Source organism: Cyanistes caeruleus, chromosome 3 (assembly GCF_971803275.1).
Source record: "Cyanistes caeruleus chromosome 3, bCyaCae1.hap1.1, whole genome shotgun sequence".
Classification (NCBI taxonomy): Eukaryota; Metazoa; Chordata; class Aves; order Passeriformes; family Paridae; genus Cyanistes; species Cyanistes caeruleus.
The window spans coordinates 67,202,829-67,221,790 of record NC_141703.1 but is presented as its reverse complement, the minus strand read 5'-3'; the positions used below and the strand labels follow the sequence as shown (position 1 = coordinate 67,221,790).

The 18,962-nt window shown below is 35.1% G+C and overlaps 1 protein-coding gene across 5 annotated transcripts in view; it reads left to right on the top strand.

Moving 5' to 3' along the window:
• PDS5B (PDS5 cohesin associated factor B) overlaps positions 1-18,962 on the top strand; it is a 101,996-nt gene that overhangs the window by 35,831 nt on the left and 47,203 nt on the right. For all 5 annotated transcript variants that reach the window (XM_086881623.1, XM_086881625.1, XM_086881624.1 and 2 more), the window contains exons 7-13: positions 1,032-1,112; positions 2,897-3,037; positions 10,811-10,926; positions 12,614-12,708; positions 15,002-15,147; positions 16,057-16,208; positions 17,850-17,963. In XM_086881623.1, the coding sequence (XP_086737749.1) occupies positions 1,032-1,112; positions 2,897-3,037; positions 10,811-10,926; positions 12,614-12,708; positions 15,002-15,147; positions 16,057-16,208; positions 17,850-17,963 (845 nt within the window). The remainder of the gene's footprint in view (positions 1-1,031; positions 1,113-2,896; positions 3,038-10,810; positions 10,927-12,613; positions 12,709-15,001; positions 15,148-16,056; positions 16,209-17,849; positions 17,964-18,962) is intronic.

Genomic DNA, 18,962 nt, shown 5'->3' with positions numbered 1-18,962 from the left:
AGGTAAAGAAATACCCTGGGTGTGGCAAGTAATCTTATGTTTGCTTTTCATTGTGCTAAAAGAAGTTATCTTCCTTTTATAGTGAGAAATATTTCAAAAAAAACCACAAACTGCCCCCCAATAAAAATTGTATATATAATATATATGTGTATATATATATATATGTATATATGTATGTATAATTCTATCTTTTTGTAGAGGTTTTTAGCTATTAAAATACTACATATTCTTGTGTATTGAAGACTTTTTTCTTCATTCTTCTGTGTGTTAATCAGCTCTGCAGTGGCTATCACAAGGGCTGAGTTGCATTTTCTTTGAATTTAAAAAATAATTGTGATACAAAAATTGGAGAAAGGATGTAGTAACTGGAGGATGGAGAATGTGTGCAGGGAAAGGGGGAGAAAAATGATAGAGCAATAATCCAATTAGACAAATGAAAGGATAGGAATGTTGAAGAGGGAGTATGGTTTTTAAATTTTTTGTATTTGTTTAGTTTATATTTTCCCATAAACTGAAATTCTAGGGCTTTTTTTCTTTTCTGTCTCTGACAGCAGGCTGAGTATCTTTGTATGGTGTGATGGAGAGGCTGTGGTGGTGACTCACAGGTGGCTGCTTGATGCAAGGGCAGAATTGCATTTTCTGTCCTCCTGTTCAGTCTCACTTCTGTGATGACTGTAAATGCCTCTGTGTTGCTTTGTATCACTTTCCAGGAAAACTGATAAGGAGGAACAGTAAAATGCAGGCACTGAGTTAAATGAGCATTAGTTTTAGATGTGCAACTGGAAAGTAAGTCCTCATCTGCCAGGAGTTTTTTGAAATTTTTCTCAGTAATACCAGTGGACACTACAAAGCTTTGTTTGAGTAGCTTTGTTTTTACTATATTCACTTCATTACTGAAAAAATAAGAAGAACAGGCTGTTTCTTTAATGCATTTATCAGTACGTGATGGCTTTAAATTCTTAGGTTTGTTTTAAAATAAATGAATATGCTTATAACTCTTCTGGGTTTTTGTTTATTTGTTTTTCCCCCAGAATTTAAACAAGCAAGCTTATGATTTGGCAAAGGCTTTGCTGAAGAGGACGGCGCAAGCAATTGAACCATACATTACTAATGTAAGTGAGGACTGCAAACAAACATGGAAATCAATACTTTCTCTAACTGTACTGTCTTACAAAAAGTATGAATGAAAATGAAAAGGGCTGAAAAATAACTTTTACCAGGTTTTCAGTTTTCTTTGAGAGAATGATTGTATTAATGAAGCACTGCATAACCTGTCCTTTTGACTCAAATTCTTTACCTTATAGAAACTATTAAGTGCTTAATACTTGAGATTTGGGAAATGCAGTGGATAATTTACTTTCTCTACTGTCTTGGAAGACCTTGTGAGTCAATCCTTAGAGTGACTGGAAGATCAAATGTATTTATATATATTGTTCTGATAAAAATATATCAACACATTGTTTCTGCAGCAAAATTTGTCTTTTAGTGAGGAGATAAGACTATTATTAAATTCTGCTCTGCCTTCGATTCTCTTGGGTATAAATCTATTTATTTAGAGCCAAGAGAATTCAAGATAGAGCAGAATTTTAGTACTGTTATCACAGCAGTAGAAGAGGAAGCAATCTTAAGAAATGGTAGTAAAGAAGAAAACTGAGTGGACTGAGGATTGTAGCAGAGTTGAATGCAGACATCACAGACACTGTAATAGAATAGGGATGAGGGGAAGTAAAGATCAGAGGGGAGTATGCTTGAACTTGAGTTGCAAAATAGAAAAAAAACCCCCAAAACTCTTAACTTTTAAGCAGTTGGGGATTTAGCAGGTCTTTCAGCATCTATACAAAAGCTCAGGAGCTTGAAAACAATAGGAAATCTTCAATACTTTACATTACTTTCAGACTTGTAACACTTAGAAAGTGGGTACTTACTAAGATTTTTAAAAACTCAGACCTGCTGTTTGGGAAGGTGTTGCTGCATGGGAATGTGTTTTTAATATTCATCTGTATGCTTAGATTACAAAGTGAGCTTTGAGGAAGTCTGCACAATAAAAATCTTTGTTATGAAGTCTTCTTTTCTTTTTTTCTTGCATGGGAAAAGTATTTTTCAATTTTGGAAATTTTCTTTCGGATGCTTTAAAAACACAGAATGAGTTAGTTTCCTAGCCAATATTATATACATTCAGGCAACTCTGTATCCAGAAAAGCAAAACATTTATTCAAGAAAGTCCTTTACTTAATATAAGATGCGCTCTACTACATATATTCCTCTTTAGTTGCTTCTTACCCATCAGAGAGGACATAGTTGAAAATAGAGTGGAAATATTTTCTTTAATGAGAAGTATGAAGTTTCCCTCAAGTATGTCAAGTTTACCAAGAAGGAATATTTGCTTTACAGTTGCATTATGCCATTTGTAAATACAAATTCTGGAACAATCAGTCATCAGTTCCTATGCTTTTACTTTCAACTCCTTAACCTGTAAGCTATGTAGTGTAGTAATTAGCCAGCTGTTTCAGCCTTGCTTTAAATGGCAGAATACTGCTGAAATGATGGTTTTCAGTAGCGGAATAACTCTGAATATAGTCCTATTATAAAAAGATGTGATGCACTGAAACTCCTTTAAAGTTGTGTTTCTTAAATTATATTTAGGCCTGCTGGGGTAAACATCATGTTTAATGTGTTTTCCTTTATGTATAATATTTGATACAAGAAAATTATATTTTAAGACTTCTGCTATGGAATTCTGATCTGTGTATTCCACCTTCCTTCCTTTTCCTTTTAGTAGAGAAATTAATGTTGTAAGATTAAAAGTCATTTAATGTTTTAGGATTTAGCATAGGATTTAGAAGAATGCATGTATATTCATTCATATTGTTGATGTGTAATCTGTTTTGTTTTTCAGTTCTTCAATCAAGTCCTCATGCTTGGTAAAACGTCAATTAGTGACCTGTCAGAGCATGTGTTTGATTTGATTCTGGAGTTATACAATATTGACAGTCACCTCTTGCTTTCTGTTCTGCCACAGCTCGAATTTAAACTTAAGGTAAGCACTTTCTACCCTTTCTATATATTTGAAACACGTATGCTTTGACCATTACTGTTTTTTGCTTTTTTTAATGACAAGTTCTTCAAATTATTTGGCAAATAAAACTAATAACTAAATGTAAAAATTACCTTCACTGCATTGTTTAAAGGAAAACCCATAAAACCCCTCAAAAATGTAATTTAACTTCAAGTGTATTAACCTACAGTGCATGTGTGTATATTTTTGGGATTCGGTTGATAGATGATTTTGGCTTGTATATTTCAAGGAATAACTCACATTTTTGGATGACTTGAGAATTTGACCTGTTTTATTTTTGGGTTTACTTATTTATTGTAAAAGACCTAATATTTTGAATATATATACTAATAACTTTGTCCCAAATGTAGTTCTGTGAGAGATGTAAACAGACAACTGGAATGCATCAGTATGTCTTATAGCAATTGCTGCAGTGACTTATGATTTTCAGGCTTGTTTCATGTGTCTGAAGGATAGTTGGTGCTAGATCTCTATTTTAATGGGTATTTTTCTTGACTTCCTTTTCAAAGTGTTTCCATCACTTGGACAAATGCAATAAAACAGTTGGTTCTCCCTTTATTCTGCACTATTTTTATTCTGTCTGTCATTACACAGGGTTTCTGTGAGGAATGTGATTAGATTAATACTACTCCTTTTGTATGTGATCTGTTACTAAACTTGAGGGCTGATGTGCAATGGGCCACTTGTAAGTTTGAATGTATTTTTATTACAGAGGACAGATTTTATGTTTTTAGCACCTTTGGCCTCTTATTGTATTATTTATTATCATGGTGGTTTGTTCGTGCCTATCACTTTTCTTTATTGTTGCTAGGCAGGCATGCTACACTTGTTGGATGAGGGGTATCTTAAATGCTTTTATCATTCTGCTCACATTTGCAAGAGAAATAGGGTTCAATCTACTGCTTGCTGTCTGTGTCTCCAAAGCAGACCTTTTTTCGGCCTTTAATTCCTGTTCCTACAGATGGCAAGCAATTATCATTCTCACTCCAATAAAAATACTACTTCTGCATCTGAAGGTGTTATTCAGCATATTTGATCTTACCTGCTGCCATAATAGTATATGATTGCAGTATCTTTCCCATCTTGAAGTCCACTAAAATCTGCAGGTTCTTAAATGATTGTCCTACTCCTTCATCGACTCGTATTTCCTGATTTTCAATACTGATTTAATTTTTGAATCTTATTTTATTGGAATCAGTCTAGTAGCCAATGTCAACCTTTTTTTTGGTGTGTTTTTTGTTTGGTTTTTTTTGTGGGTTGTTTTATTGTGTTGGATTTTTAGGTGTTTTTTTTGTTCCCTCTTTCCCCATGCTGGAAAAAATTCTGGTCTCTTTCTTCAGCTGGCTGATTTCAGTCCTAAGCATTTCCATGTTTTCTTTCTACTTCTTCATTTACAACACATTTTTTTCATGTTTACATTTCTGTTCTTTGTTTAGTGTGCTCTTTTCAGATGACGTACAAGTATTTTGTTGCTTTCTGTCTCCTTCATCCTTAGTGTAGTTTTCTCACAGTGGTCTGAACCATTAAGGGTAAGTGGTTCATACTTGATGTCTGCAAGATCCAGTTTAACAATGTTTCCAGGAGATATGTAGGTTTTGATAATTACATTCTTACCACTCTTATTCCTCCATGTCTTCTTGAACTCAGTTTAGTTTGTACTATTCCAAAAGCACTGTAATCATCTGGTTACTCCAGTTGTATGTTTTGATACTTTAGGTTATAAGAAAAAATAATATATGCCAGTTTTTTTCCATTGGCTGTCAAATGACTTGTCTTTTAAAGAACAAAAAAAGCACCTCTATTTGGAATGGGATCCATGTAGTTTAAATTTTGAGATGCTGGAGCTGGTTTCCCAGACAACTTGCGGGTGCTTCATCTCTGGAACTGTTTAAGGCCACGTTGAGTGGGGCTTTGAGCAACCTGGTCTAGTGGAAGGTGTTCCTGCCCATGGCAGGGTGGTAGAAGGATGTCCTTAAAAGTCCTTCCTAACCCAAATAATTTTATGGCTCTAAAGGAGTCGGGGGGGGTCTTTAAGATCTTTCAGTGATGAGAGGAGTATTTTGAAGATAAGTGTTCTAAAATATTAATGAAATATAGTCAACCCGTGTTTTTTCTCAGATCACCACAAGTTCATTCTACATGCAGACCTGCCAATGATGATTAAATATGTTCCACTCCAACAATAGCTTTAGTTATTGTAAACAGCAGCAGCTAGTGTTGACGTTTTTTAATTCAGTTCCAGGTAATAGCTCATTAGTGTGTTGAGAAGAGAGTGTGATTTCAGCAAAACTCAGAGTGATTATGGTTGAAGATAGCCAATTTTTTATTGCTTTGAGTTAAAAGAAACTGGACAGCAATAACCCTGTTAAGGTTGATGAAACAATGGGTCAGGTGGCTGGTAAAGGAAAAAAACATGCGTGACAATCCATACTGAGAACTGGGAAAGGGGACTTGTCTTTTTCAATAAAGGTCAATTAAAATTAATGATACAATAGCCGAGAGCTTCAATGAGCCCTGCATATCATTCAGAGCTTCATTTAGTCTTTTCTGGATTTGGCACATAGTACTGTATCTCTGTATGCCCAGTTAAGGAGCCTTGTCCTTCTGAGCTTGCTTACCATGAACTGCTAAGTATTTAAATAAAAGTTTGTAGAGTTTATTTAGGTCAAATACATAGTTTCACATGAACATCCAGTTTTTGTTCTACGAAATTGTCTGATATGGCTCTTGAATACAGAGTTGTGATAATAGACGGCAAATACTAGAGACAAATACTCCAGTAGTGCTTAAGAGGTATGGGACAGTTAGTGTTTTCCAAGATCTCATATTGCTGCTTTGCTGCTTAGGAGATTTGTACCATTCCTTAGCAGACGCTCATGGACTCATAGAATACCAGATTGAAAGGGACCTCAAAGATCATTTGGGTAAAATTTTTCTTGGCAAAAGCACAGTCTAGACAAAATGGCCCAACACTCTGTCTAGCTGGATCTTAAAATGTCCTGTGTTGGGGAATCTACCATCTCCCTAAGGAGATTATTCCAATGGCTGATTGATCTCATGGTGAAAAACTTTCCTCTTGTGTCCAGTGTTGAAGGAAAGCTGTGATTGTCTGAACAACTGAGTTGTGGAGATGTGCCAGAATGATCTCATCTTGCATGCATTGGACACACGGAAGGGGACATATTAGCTGTGCTTTACAAAGACAAATTGAATAATTTTCTTTGTATTTTTGAAAATATGCATTTCTTTTTAGCTGGCTTCAAAGGCAGTAAGTCAAAACAAATTTTAGCCAGATGAAGTACACTCATAATAGACCTACCTGAGAAAGACATCAAGTGTTCTGGTTCACTTGAAAGCTGAGGTGCAAGCTTGGTTTCAGGTGTAAAATTGGCAGGTTCAGCATGAATTTGAAGGGATTCCTTCTGGCATTGTCAATATTACTTATGGTTGCATATTCTGTACATGAAACAGACTTTCTGTGTAATATCTTATTTCTTTGCTTCTAAACATTTAGCCCCAAGAAAAGGAGTCTCAAGGGAGATCCTATCACTCACTCTACAACAGCCTGAAAGGAGGTTGTAGCGAAGTGGTGGGATCAGTCTCTTCTCCCAGGTAATAAGTGACAGGACCAGAGAAAATGGCCTCGAGTTGCACCATGGGAAGCTTAGATTTGGTATTAGGAAAAATTTCTTCACTTGAAGACTTGTCAAGAATTGGAACAGGCTTCTTAGGGAAGTTGTGGAATCACCGTCTCTGGAAATTTTGAGAACGGAAGTGGAATAGTTTCTTTGTAAACACAGTGATGCTTGATTAATTGTTGGGCTCAAACATCTTAAAGATTTTATTTTTCCAGCCTTTATGACTCTCTGATCCTATGGTTTTATGGTATGCTTTGAAAATGAAGTGATGATGGTTTTCCCCTAACCACCAGGTGAGCTTCACTGAGCCATCTCCACTGCTTTCCAGTTGATTGGGCTGCCTTGTTCCCAGTCTCTGTGGCCCAGTCTCTTGTTCCCAACTCTGTGATGGGAGTTTGAGGATGTAAATAAACATCTTTGAGTTTGACTCATTGCCTGACAGGATCCAAATCTCTTGCTCTCTATCTCCATGAATTTTTTTGTGCACTTTCTGGCAGGAAGCCTTCTAGTTTATCTTCATGGGTTTAGGACTGTGGACTGTCTCTTTGAATGGGGATGAAATCCAAGGGCTTGCTCATCAGAGACCAAATAAATTTTTGACCATGAGGGGTCAAATGAGGTAGAGGGGTTAAAAACTCTCAGTATTAAACCTGGGGAAAAGTTTAGGTGCCTCAGTAATACTGTTGAACCTACTCACTATTTTGATGTAAATGATGTGGCCACCTAGTGTTCAAAGCAGCTTGCCATTTTGGTACAACAGTGAAAGCACAAGTAAAGGCTTTCTCCCTGTGCCACTCCTTCTCCCCCCAGGTAGGCTGAGTAGGGCAGCAGGCTGAAAGGGGACACGTGCTCGGCAGTATAAGGTATGGGAAAGGAGGAAAGGATTAATTTATGTTCATGCTGTTTGTCTTCCCAAGTGAGCCCTATGTGAGTTGAGACCCTGCTTTCCAGGAACTGCCAGGACATCTCTCTGCCTATGGCAGGTGGTGAATGAATTCCTCTTTTTGCTGTGCTTGCACACATAGGTTTTTCTTTACATATTGAACTCTTGTTCTCTTGATCTGTGGGCCTTTTAGCCTTCCTTTTCTTCCCTTCCTCTCTCTCTTGGAGAGGAGTGAGAGAGGGACTGGGTGAGTGTTTTGCCTTTGACTGGGGTCAACCCGCCCCACCTCTGTAGATTGATGTAAAGAAAAAGCTCCTGTGCTCTCAGGTGGCAGAACTCTATTGTAAAGCTCTGTGAGAGCTCTGTGAAATCATGGTTGCATTTTACTAGTAATTTGGTTTTTGTCTGATTATGGAAAGGAGTCTGGGGAATTAACAGGAGAATGAACACTATATTAATTTCACTTAACCTCTTCTGTGAGGGTCAGTCATTTGTGCCTGATCTTGGCACTTTAAGATGGTGTGTTTATTGAGATCTAGTGCTAACGCAGAAGCATTATGGGTTTGGGAAAGAGCTAAGAATTTATTATTGTATAGGTCAGCTTGTAGAAGAAACTGAAGTAAAGGAACTTTTTTCAAATTTTGTACTTGAATTTTGGAACTCCATGTTACAGAAAGCAAATAACATTTAAATGTCCAGGAGAATGGAAAGCTCATGAATAGACTCTTTTGGAAATAATTGTCATGGGGTTTAGGCTTTTGTCTTATTGTTTTACTAAAACAATATGATATAATAAAATCAATAAAAAGTTGACTTCTTATTTTAGAGCTACCTTTCTTCCTGGGTATGGTAATTAAAATTTTCAAAAGTTTCAGGTTATGTATCTACTTCTTATTCCCAAATCTCCCCAGAACCTGAGTGCTGCCTATTCTTTTGTACTCTATAGTGGTAACAATCTGACTGGCTTCAGCTGCTGTTACTGACAGACTCAAATGTTTAGGCCAAAGAGCAGCTGCCTTTGTGCTGGGACCATGTATAGGCAACTGAAAATATCCTTGTTCAATGTCAATTTATATTGATGAGTCATGATGGAACACTATTAGATTGCTGGATTTACTTAAGAGATGAAGTGTGTGACTCCTCAAGTACAGAGTTTCCCACACAGTGGAGAAATATTAAGATTTTTTCAGAGTTTGGTGCCCTTATTTTTCACTCTGAAAAAGAGTGAGAGAAAAAGAGTGGAGATTAAAGTAGAATAAAGAGGAGAGACTGTTGCAGCAATGTATTCATTCAATAAGAAGTAGAGGTGTATTTTTGTTACCTCTTGGAGTGTATATAACCTTGGAGTGTGTTTCAAGGAAGCCAACATCAGGGCACGAAATTTAGAAGGGACCAAATAATTATGTACCAAGATCCATAACCCACAAGTATTTGTTGTTTCTACAACAGGACCAGAAACACAAGTGGGTTGTCTTATAATTGGATTAGTGGCTGATACAGCAAAAGCTTCTTCTGCAGCTAATTAATTAAGGATATTTTAGGGTTTTGCTGTTTTGTGGGTTTGTTTTGTTCTGTTTGGTTATTTCTGTCTATATTTCTGGCTGTATAATTAAGCAGTTGAATGTTCAGTGTGCTTCCACCTGGCTCCTTTCTTCTACCTTCCTAGAGTGTCTTGCTCTGAGTCTGTGCTGGTTACCTAAAAAAATTCAGAGATGCTTAATATTTTAATGTTTTATCTGTTTGAGCAAGAGTGGATAGGATGTAAGTCATGGAGGCTGGACTAATGTAGGCCTTAAAAAAAAATATTAGAAATTCTTAACCATGGCACACACAATAAGAATTTGTAGTGTAATGGGCTGAAACTCATTAAGAAAAAACTATAATTTAGTCCAGATTAAGAGGAGGTGGTTGTAGAATGCTTTCAGTAATGTCTGTGTGAATGTTAATTGGAAAAAAATTAGTCAAATGCAAAAAACCATATTAATGGATTTGCCATAAATGCTTTGAATACTTAATACTGAAGTGTATTCAAAAGAATTAGTCTTTTGTAATGTAGTAATATATCACTGTTAGAAATTACTGCATCCTTCACTTCTCTGTTACTTTAAGGATTTTACAAATGCTTTTACTGTTCTTAGGGCTCTGAATTAAAAAGACATGCTGGCAAATGTTTCAACCCTTTTATGGTATTGAGTCAGGAGAAATAGTTTGTCTCTAAAACGGTGGTGTCGTATAAAAGAATTCCGGCAGCTATACTGTGCTCTTATTTCTTGTTCATGTTCAAAAGGTGATGCTGAACTAATAAGAATTCAAAGATGCTAGAAAAAAGGCAGTATTTTACACAGTTCTTACTTTTTGCCAGAAAAAACCCTGGGAATAATAAGGGATTAATAATATCTAATTAATATAAATTAATTTTATCTACCCCTTTTCAAGGAATTGTTGCAGCCAATTGAGTTTACTCCCTTTAATGAACAAAGGGAAAAAAATTGGTGAACAGCAAGTTCATGCTAATTGAACAAATGTTAGCATATATTTTCAATGTATGAAGGTTCATATGCTGTGTGTTGTATTAATGAATGTAGTGCACAACAATGATAAAACAAGGCCTTCTCCAGTATATTTCCACTACCATTGTTAGTGCTCATTTTAAATATAGAAAGAAGACTATCTGTTGTACCTCAGCAGTTTTGAATACAGGTACAAATACAGGACCACATTCTGTGGATCTCAGGTCTTGGGTACTTAATCTGATGTTCTCTAGAAATTTGTATTCTGGAAATGGTTATTTTTAACTAATGTTTTAAATTAAGCATTGTTCTATAGAACCGTAAACTTTTATGTGAAGACAAGCATAGACTGACTTTTGTAAGTTTTGTTTTTTGTCTGAATTTTTACAGGCACCTATCAGATTTCCTAACAATCAGTAAACTGTAAATAAGTATTAAACAGATGTATTTTTCACCAGGATTTGTTCACAATATTTTGTCTCTATATTGTTTTTCATTTTCACAGTCTTTGTTATTTTGTCTTGTCAAAAAAATAATGAAGAGTTTTTTGTCTTGACATAGACATTTGTATGTAAGAGAATTCTATTGAACTGTATCATGATATTTCTAGAAATCTGTAAGTGTATTGATTATTAAAAAACTCTGGTTTTTTTGGGGTTAGTTTTCCTTTTAAATAAAAAAAAAAAATCTGTTCATTTTCCAGAGCAATGACAATGAAGAACGTCTGCAGGTTGTAAAACTCCTAGCAAAAATGTTTGGGGCGAAGGATTCGGAGTTGGCGTCTCAAAACAAACCACTTTGGCAGTGCTACCTGGGGAGGTATATTCTAGTGTATTATTATTCCCTGTCTAGGGAGGAAAAACATTCAGTGAAGTCAAATGCAGTTCTTTTTGTTAAAGTGACATGGCTAAGTGTGAATTCCCTCCTGCTGCTTTATCTGAGATCTGGCAGAAAATGCTAAAGCAGTTTTACACGTATCTTCCACATCTGTCATTCTGCAGAATAAAAGTTTACAAATCACGTCTTTAATGTTCATTTGTTTTCAACTAGCTTTATTGCCATTGTCAAGAAAAATTAACACTTTATTTTAATTTCTTCAAAAGTGAAACTATTCAATGATGGATTAATTTTAAAATGCCATCAAATGACATTTTTAGTATCTGGTGATACTAGAACTGCTCTTGAGGCCTTTATGTACAGTCTTTGTGCATGAGTTTCAATTTTTTTTAATGATAGGAGTACCTTAAAAGAGGTATGTAGTATATACAATGCTGCAAACATACCTAGTTTTTTGTTTTTTTGAAATATTCTGCCACTTTGAGATAGAAAATACAGCTGGAGCTTGTAGTCAGGAGAAACTCCTGTTTGTCTACTATAAAGAAAATACTTTTGATTTGATGGAAGAAGATAAAGTCTAAAAGTTACTACAAATGCCATAGTTTATAATGTTGCATCAATCATCAAAAGCAGAGTCCTCAAAGAAATGCTACTTTTAAGAATATAAGTAACTTAATTGATGCAAGGTATTTTGCTTGAAAGTATATAGCTATTTAAAGCATGAAATGTCATCAAAAAATACCACATCCGATTGGGCCCAAGGGAAAATGCTTCATTGTGTTACAGTGTGATTATGTGCAGTTTGTTCACAGTAACTGTTTTCTACTACTTATGAATCACATATATACGTATACTACTTCTAAAAATTTTCACAAAGTTATAATAGCTCTGTAATTGAAGGAAGCATTCATAAAAATCTCTTGATTTTGAAAATATACCTTGCTTTTACTAAAACAGGTATTCCTTAAAATCCATTTATCTGATAAATAAATATTTCAACAAGTGTTTTAAAATAACATTTTTAATTTGTTTTACACCAAGGATTTTGAGGCTAGCTTGAGAATGCATTTAATTTTGGAAGAGTTGTCTGTAACTAATTGCATCAACAGTTTTGTTATAAAATGACTCATACAAAAATTAAAAATGAGAAAATACTAGATTTTAAGAATCAAATCTAGTTCTGCCTTCCAAAAGGAAATCATATTAAATGATCCATCTCAGAAAAAAATTGTATTAGACTGCATGTGCATTTGTTTGTTCTCTGTCATGAAGTATAAGGAGGGGATGAATGTCCCAGTTTTATAAAATTTTGAGTTTCTGATACATGGCTCATGGTTAATTATGTATAGCATTACAGAAGAGGAATTAAAATATATCACACATCTTTCTCATAGGTTTTTGTCTTCCTGGGAGTTTTTAATGTGTAGTAGGAGAAGATAATTCTTTTCATGTTCATAACATGAATCAACAAATGAGTATGAGAATTTTTTTTTAAGCTAAAGACAGTCTGCTTAATATTGTGAAACTGGAGATGCTATATGCATGTAACCATGCATGGGAAGCATAAAATACATTTTCAGAAATATTTGATATTGTGTAGAAATTAACAGATTGCTTTGGCAGAAGTGGAATTTTTGTTGTTGTAATGCATTATCTTGTTTCTAACTAGGTTTAATGATATCCACGTACCTATTCGCCTTGAGTGTGTCAAATTTGCAAGTCACTGCCTTATGAACCATCCCGACCTGGCAAAGGACTTAACAGGTATCAGTTTTATTATAACGTTAGAATACCATTTTTAGTCTCGTGGAAGAGTCAAAAAGATCAGTTGTAATCCTAAGTAATGCTGTCAGATATTGTGGAGGACCTAATTGATGGTGGAGTTCTAAGTCAAAGTCCTTGCCTTCAGTGTTGCTTCTCAGGCTGAGGGGATTGTACACAAAGAATGCCTCAGCTAGAGAGATCTCTCTTCCTCTCATATAGTAGTTGCATTCCCAACTGCTGCTGAAATTAAGCACCATGGAATCAGATAAAGACAGCCTGCCTAACCTGATGGTCCTAGCATTTACTAATTAGGGTTCATAGGGGAGACTTATGTTCCACAGAGCTGAAATGTTTAAGTCTTACTCAGCCACTGTCTAAATCATGTTAACAGTCCTCATAACTGACCACCTTCACATTTCTACCCCCTTCAGGTTAAACATAGCCTGTAATTCAAGAGCTCTGTAGGAAGAAAGCAAGTGGCATCAATGGAATCATTTAGTATTTGCTGCTCCCCATGTCTTAATAAAAAATTAATTAATGAGAATTGGTTGGTTTGCTTTGTAGACTATATTGTCTCCATATCATTAAACTCCCACTTGTAGTTTTTTTGAGGCAATATGTTTGCCTCGCTGGTCTAAGGAGGGAGTTAGAAGGACTGTAAAGTGCATGGGATTGCTCTCCTGCTTGCTGAGTATTTGTCAGATTGGACACAAATAGAGACTGGAGCCTGTGACTACAGGCTGGAGTCACCATGTAGTTACAGTGTTATCCAGAGATTAGCTCAGGTGGTTGGAGCATGGAACACCACGGTTGTAGGTTTGATCCCCATATGGGCCATTCACTTAAGGGTTGGTCTTGATAACCCTGGTGGTCCCTTTCCAACTCAGAATAATTTTTGATTCTGAATTGTTAAACCAGCTTAAAAAACCCAAAAGGTTCTGGGTCTTTCCTTAATGGAGTGGTAAGAATATTTTCGGTTTTGATTATCAGAATTGTATTTTAAATTTATCTTTTTTTTTTTACATTGCAGAAAGACTTTGTGCCCCCTCTAATGGTATCCTCTGGGAAATGTAATTTTGCTTGCCCCTCCTCTCTCTCCCTTCAGTGCTTATCAAAGTCAAATTGTTGAAAAATTTCCGTGGCTCACTGGTATTGGAGATGAGAATTCTTTTGTGTAATGGCAGTATTTTTCATTTGTTTTAGTTTATGTTCCTGTGAAAAAATTGGTTTTTTTTAAAAAGGCTTATTTGGATTTAAAATTTCATAGCCTCTGTAACTGCAAAGCTTTATTTTGAAATGTTCTCTTTTGACACTTGGGCTGATTATCAGTAATGTTAATGGCCAGTGTTTCAGATGAGACTTGAAAAATTTTCACTGGTCATTGAACAGTGTTGAGAGAACGGTAACTTCTGGTTATTTTATTCAGAGTAAAGTCTGAATTTGCTAAGTTTCTTAAAGTTCTCAGCATTGTACTGATGCATGCAGTGAACTGTGATCTCAGCTTTTGTGTGTGTGTTCCTACCCTTTTGTGCTTCTAAAATAACCTAAAATGCACTTATGAAGACAAATGAACTTTGCCATTTTATTTGCCAGCTTTTTAAAATGACAATAGGTAGCTAACAAATTTGACGCCTAAAAGCAGAAGTTTTAAAGTGTTGATAGTATAAGATTATTGGTGGTAGCAACTAAGTAGCAGTGTACCAGAATTATCTAGAAAAATTGTTTAAGATGGATAAACTAGGATGTGTCTAAATAAGCATTATAGTTTAAAGTATCTCTTGCTTTGTCCCTGCTTATGATGCTTACATGGCTCATAATGTTGAGTGTTCCTGGAGCAGGTGAACTAGATTCCTTGTGGATAATAGAGAAGTTGTGAGCAGGAGTGCAACTCATGTGCTCTAGGAGCCAAAGGGGATGGAGTCTGCAGGAAGAGTAGCCTCTAGCCCCATGTAATACTTTAAAATGTATATGGTGTGGTTAGCAAGTTTTCAGGCACTGTCTATTCAAATCCACAGATCCAGTCCTGCTTGGCTGTGAAAGTTGCTAATGTATACTATAAGAAATAATAAAAAAGAATTGTAGCCACATAATTTTTATTTCAGTAATGCCAGTAATACACATATTTAATATTCTAAGCAAATACAAAGTTCTGCTGTCATTTCTGTTAATATTGGAGAAAACTATTGATTTGTTACTGCTGATGCTTCAAGCAGAATAAAATATTTTTTCTGTTTCTGTCTAGTGGGGAAAGTAGCTGCAGTTGTGTATTTACACTTAGTCATTTTTCCCCCAGAATATCTGAAAGTAAGGTCGCATGATCCTGAGGAGGCCATACGGCATGATGTTATAGTATCCATAGTTACTGCTGCTAAAAAAGATCTTTTGCTTGTCAATGATCACCTGCTAAATTTCGTCAGAGAAAGGACACTGGACAAGCGGGTAAGACATAATTAGCATTGATAATATCTGTGTTTTATACTTCTAAATGGTAATATTCGCTCTCTTTTAAATCAACACTTTTAAGAAATGTTATACTGATTTTAAAATTGCAAATGAGAATAATATGAAGCAAAAAAATCTTGATGGCATCTATTTAGTGAGGTACCTTCTTCCCATGACTAGAATACTATATTTTTCATTGTGCTGTGTTTTATTTAAGGTGATATGATTTAAAGAATTAAATTGACTGCAACACAACAATGTTGTTCCAGTTGTATGTCTAGTTAAAGAATTTGAATCCAAGAAAACCCTTGTAATATATTCTAGCATTTTTAAGAAATTTTTCAAGCAGGTTTCAGAATGTATTATAGGTATTGTAGATTAACTGCTTTTAATTAGATTATTGAGAGACTGCAAATCAGTGTAGTAGCTTTCAAATTTGAACAGCCTTAAATTTAATTTAGATATATTGCATTATTTGGTAAAATTTATGAGGTTTGCTACTTAATGTAAAGCATACTAAACAGGTTTGTTGATGGCAAACTTTAAAAATTATTGCCTAATCTTTTTTTCATTTGGTGACATGCTTTTTCTTGTTGCAGCCATAACAGAAATGTAGATATTGACTATAGAGTGTGAGAAAGGGTGTTGGTTTGAAACTGTAATAATTCTGAATTCAAGAGGCATACTTACATGGTATTTATTGGTGTTGAAAGCTTTAGTGTAACAGATATGATGCAACATACATCCTAATGAGAAACGATTGCACTTACAACTCAGTTTCAATTTTTTTGTGAATTAAATTATGTTATTTTGGTATAGAATAGGAAATACCTAATAGAAAATTCTGCAGTCTTTTCAGTTTTGAGTTTTGAACTGCTAAACTGGCTGCTGTTTCTTTTTGTCAAGTGGAGAGTGAGGAAGGAAGCTATGATGGGACTTGCACAGATATACAAGAAATATTCATTGCAATCAGAAGCAGGAAAAGAAGCTGCAAAACAGATATCATGGATCAAAGATAAACTTCTGCATATATATTATCAAAACAGTATTGATGATCGGTAAGTTAGTTGTAAAAGCTGGCAGATTCAGTGGCTAAGTGTTGTAACTTGTTATAAAGATTTGTTTTTCCTTTTTTTTCCAGTGGTGTTGGGAAGGAGGAATCTTGATAATCCTGTATGTTTTGATTCAGTGCATAATCTTATATAGCTGCAGCCAAGTGTTGTCCTGTGTTGTTTTCTTCTACTTTATTGTCTTTTATTTTAGGGTTCTAAAGGGTGTGAGAGGTTGGAAGATTTCAGAAGTCTTAAGTATACCTTGTCACTGCTCTAGTAGAGGGGATTTTTGTTTGTTTCAGTAACTTGTCAATTTATATATTAAAATTTAGTAAGTAAACTTGCTTGAATAATGTTGATTTAGGTTTGCATGCTCTTCCTGTATGTTTTAAAGGTAACACATGTAGTGACAATGGGCAAGTCGTATCACTCTGCAGAAAGTTAGGTTTTTGTAGCATAAAAGCTGTGAATTAGGGCCTTGTCCTGGATTTATAGTGAAAGCAGTGCCTCTGTCATACCAGCTGTAGCCTTGTTGTAGGTTGTTGGTATTGAAAAAGAGATGGTTGCACATAGGTAACAAGTTTGGGAACAAGTTTGCCTTGACTAATCAAGGTAATCGTGTCGGCTTTGGAAATAAGTCTTCACAGTGTGTTCAGATACAAATGGCATTGTGAACCCGTAAAACTATTTTCAAAAATTCAAAACCTCAAAAACTTATCTTCAAAACAAGTAGTTATTTCATGGTACCATGGAAATGGACTGTCTGGATCCTTACATCCAGCCTTAACCACTGACGTTTCTCTCAAACATTTTAAACTGGCTGGGTTTGGGTTTTGATTACCTGCTCCAACTGTGTGTTTGCTCCATTCTGTTAATACTGATCTCACTATTGGACCTCAGTCTTGGACTTCTTGGTATTTAGGAGTAGTGTGTGGGCTTAGTTTCCCTTTTTTTTCCCCTTCTCAGTCTTTTCTAGGTAACTCTCAGGCCCAAACCTTTGTCTCATCCTTTTTCCAAATAAGGAGCTTCATGTTACACAGAAGCTTTGAATAATTCCCTCGGGACTATACCTGCATTTATTTTGCAGAAGCAAAAAACATGGGACAAACTCAGCCCGTGGGGAAGAGGCCAGAAAAGGTGGAAGGAAGTCAGCTCCTTCTGATTTGTATCTGAATTCTCCTTCTGGGCTTCATGATACTGTGTGATGTCATCAACATCTCTTTTTTAATAAGTATTATTATTATTAGTAATAGCAGTATTATTTTAGGCAGATTAATTTGGGTCAGTTCATTAATTTATCCCAATACTGAATCATAATAAAATTAAATGTTAACATCTTATTGGATTGATAATTAATATCTTTCTCAAATGGTTTGGTTTCTTCTAGATTTAATACGTCTGATTTTGGTAATGTCATCTGTTAGATCTCCTACTGCCAGCATTGACATTGTGTTTTCTATAATGATAAATTTATGTTTAATTTATGCTGAATTATGTCAAATAACTTGACCTTTAGGTTTTTGAATATCCCATTTTTTATGCAACAACTGATGTCTAGATAGGGCTGAGAATTTTTGAATTGATGTTTCTACAATTCCAGGCTGTGTTCTTCCTGCATAGCTTAAGTGTCTTAATCCTATCTTTCAGGTTACTTGTTGAACGCATTTTTGCTCAGTACATGGTCCCTCATAACTTGGAAACAAACGAACGAATGAAGTGTTTGTATTATCTTTATGCAACACTGGATTCAAATGCTGTGAAGTACGTGCTGCTTTTTACAACTTGCAAAATAATTTTTAATACAAATGTTATTGTAAAGTAGTTCTCAATTGCCTAAGTCAGTGGGCTTAGAAAGTCAGAAATAGTTTATAAACTATTAGAAAACAGAATGTAGAAATAGCATCTATTTTTCAAGTAAGATTTTGAAAAAACCCTAAACTTACAGGGTGTTTTCTAACAAGATACAGTACATTTCAGCCATAAACAGCCAAAGAGGTAGTGTCAGAGATCTGAAAAGAAGTTTGAGTACATGTTGATCCTTATATGTCTGCAAAGAGATAATATAGATATGGAAGGTCAGCCCTAAGTCTTACTTGACAACTTCTTAATTAATATATTACTTGTTGCAGCAGCCAAGGTGATTTAAGAATGAGAATGTCTTTCCTCCTTCATTATTATTATGCTACATGCCTTCTCCAGCTTAAAATGGGTACATGCATGTGAATTTGACTAAGTTATACTGCTGTAATGTTCACAGCTGGATTCATTTCAGATAGTTTTACTTTGTCTTTCATGTAGTAGTACTCAGTCACTTGAAAATCAAACAGAGGTTTTTTTGTCCCGTGAAAGAGACTAGAAAAGGCTTTGTATATGAATGAATGCCTTAAAAGATCCCAAAGCCTTCTAATTCTACAAAATCTGATATTTGAATCCCCTGAATTTCTTGTATTGCCTGTCCAAAGACATGACAACTATAACAAACTAAAATTATTAGTAGTATATTAAAAAAAAAAAGTTACTGTCCTAGTAATTTTTAGCGTAGGCTAAATGAAAATGCAGAATGGATTCTTTTAAGTTACTTGTCATTTCAGGCAACAAGTAACTTCTGAATTCTACAGCTCTTGTACACAGCAGTGCTCATTTTAAAGACTTAATTTGTTCAGTTATTTATATAGAAATTATTTTTTTACTTGTGGATTCTGTAAGTTTTGTAAATGCGGCTATGACCACTATTTATATGGTTTACTATTCCTGGAGAGT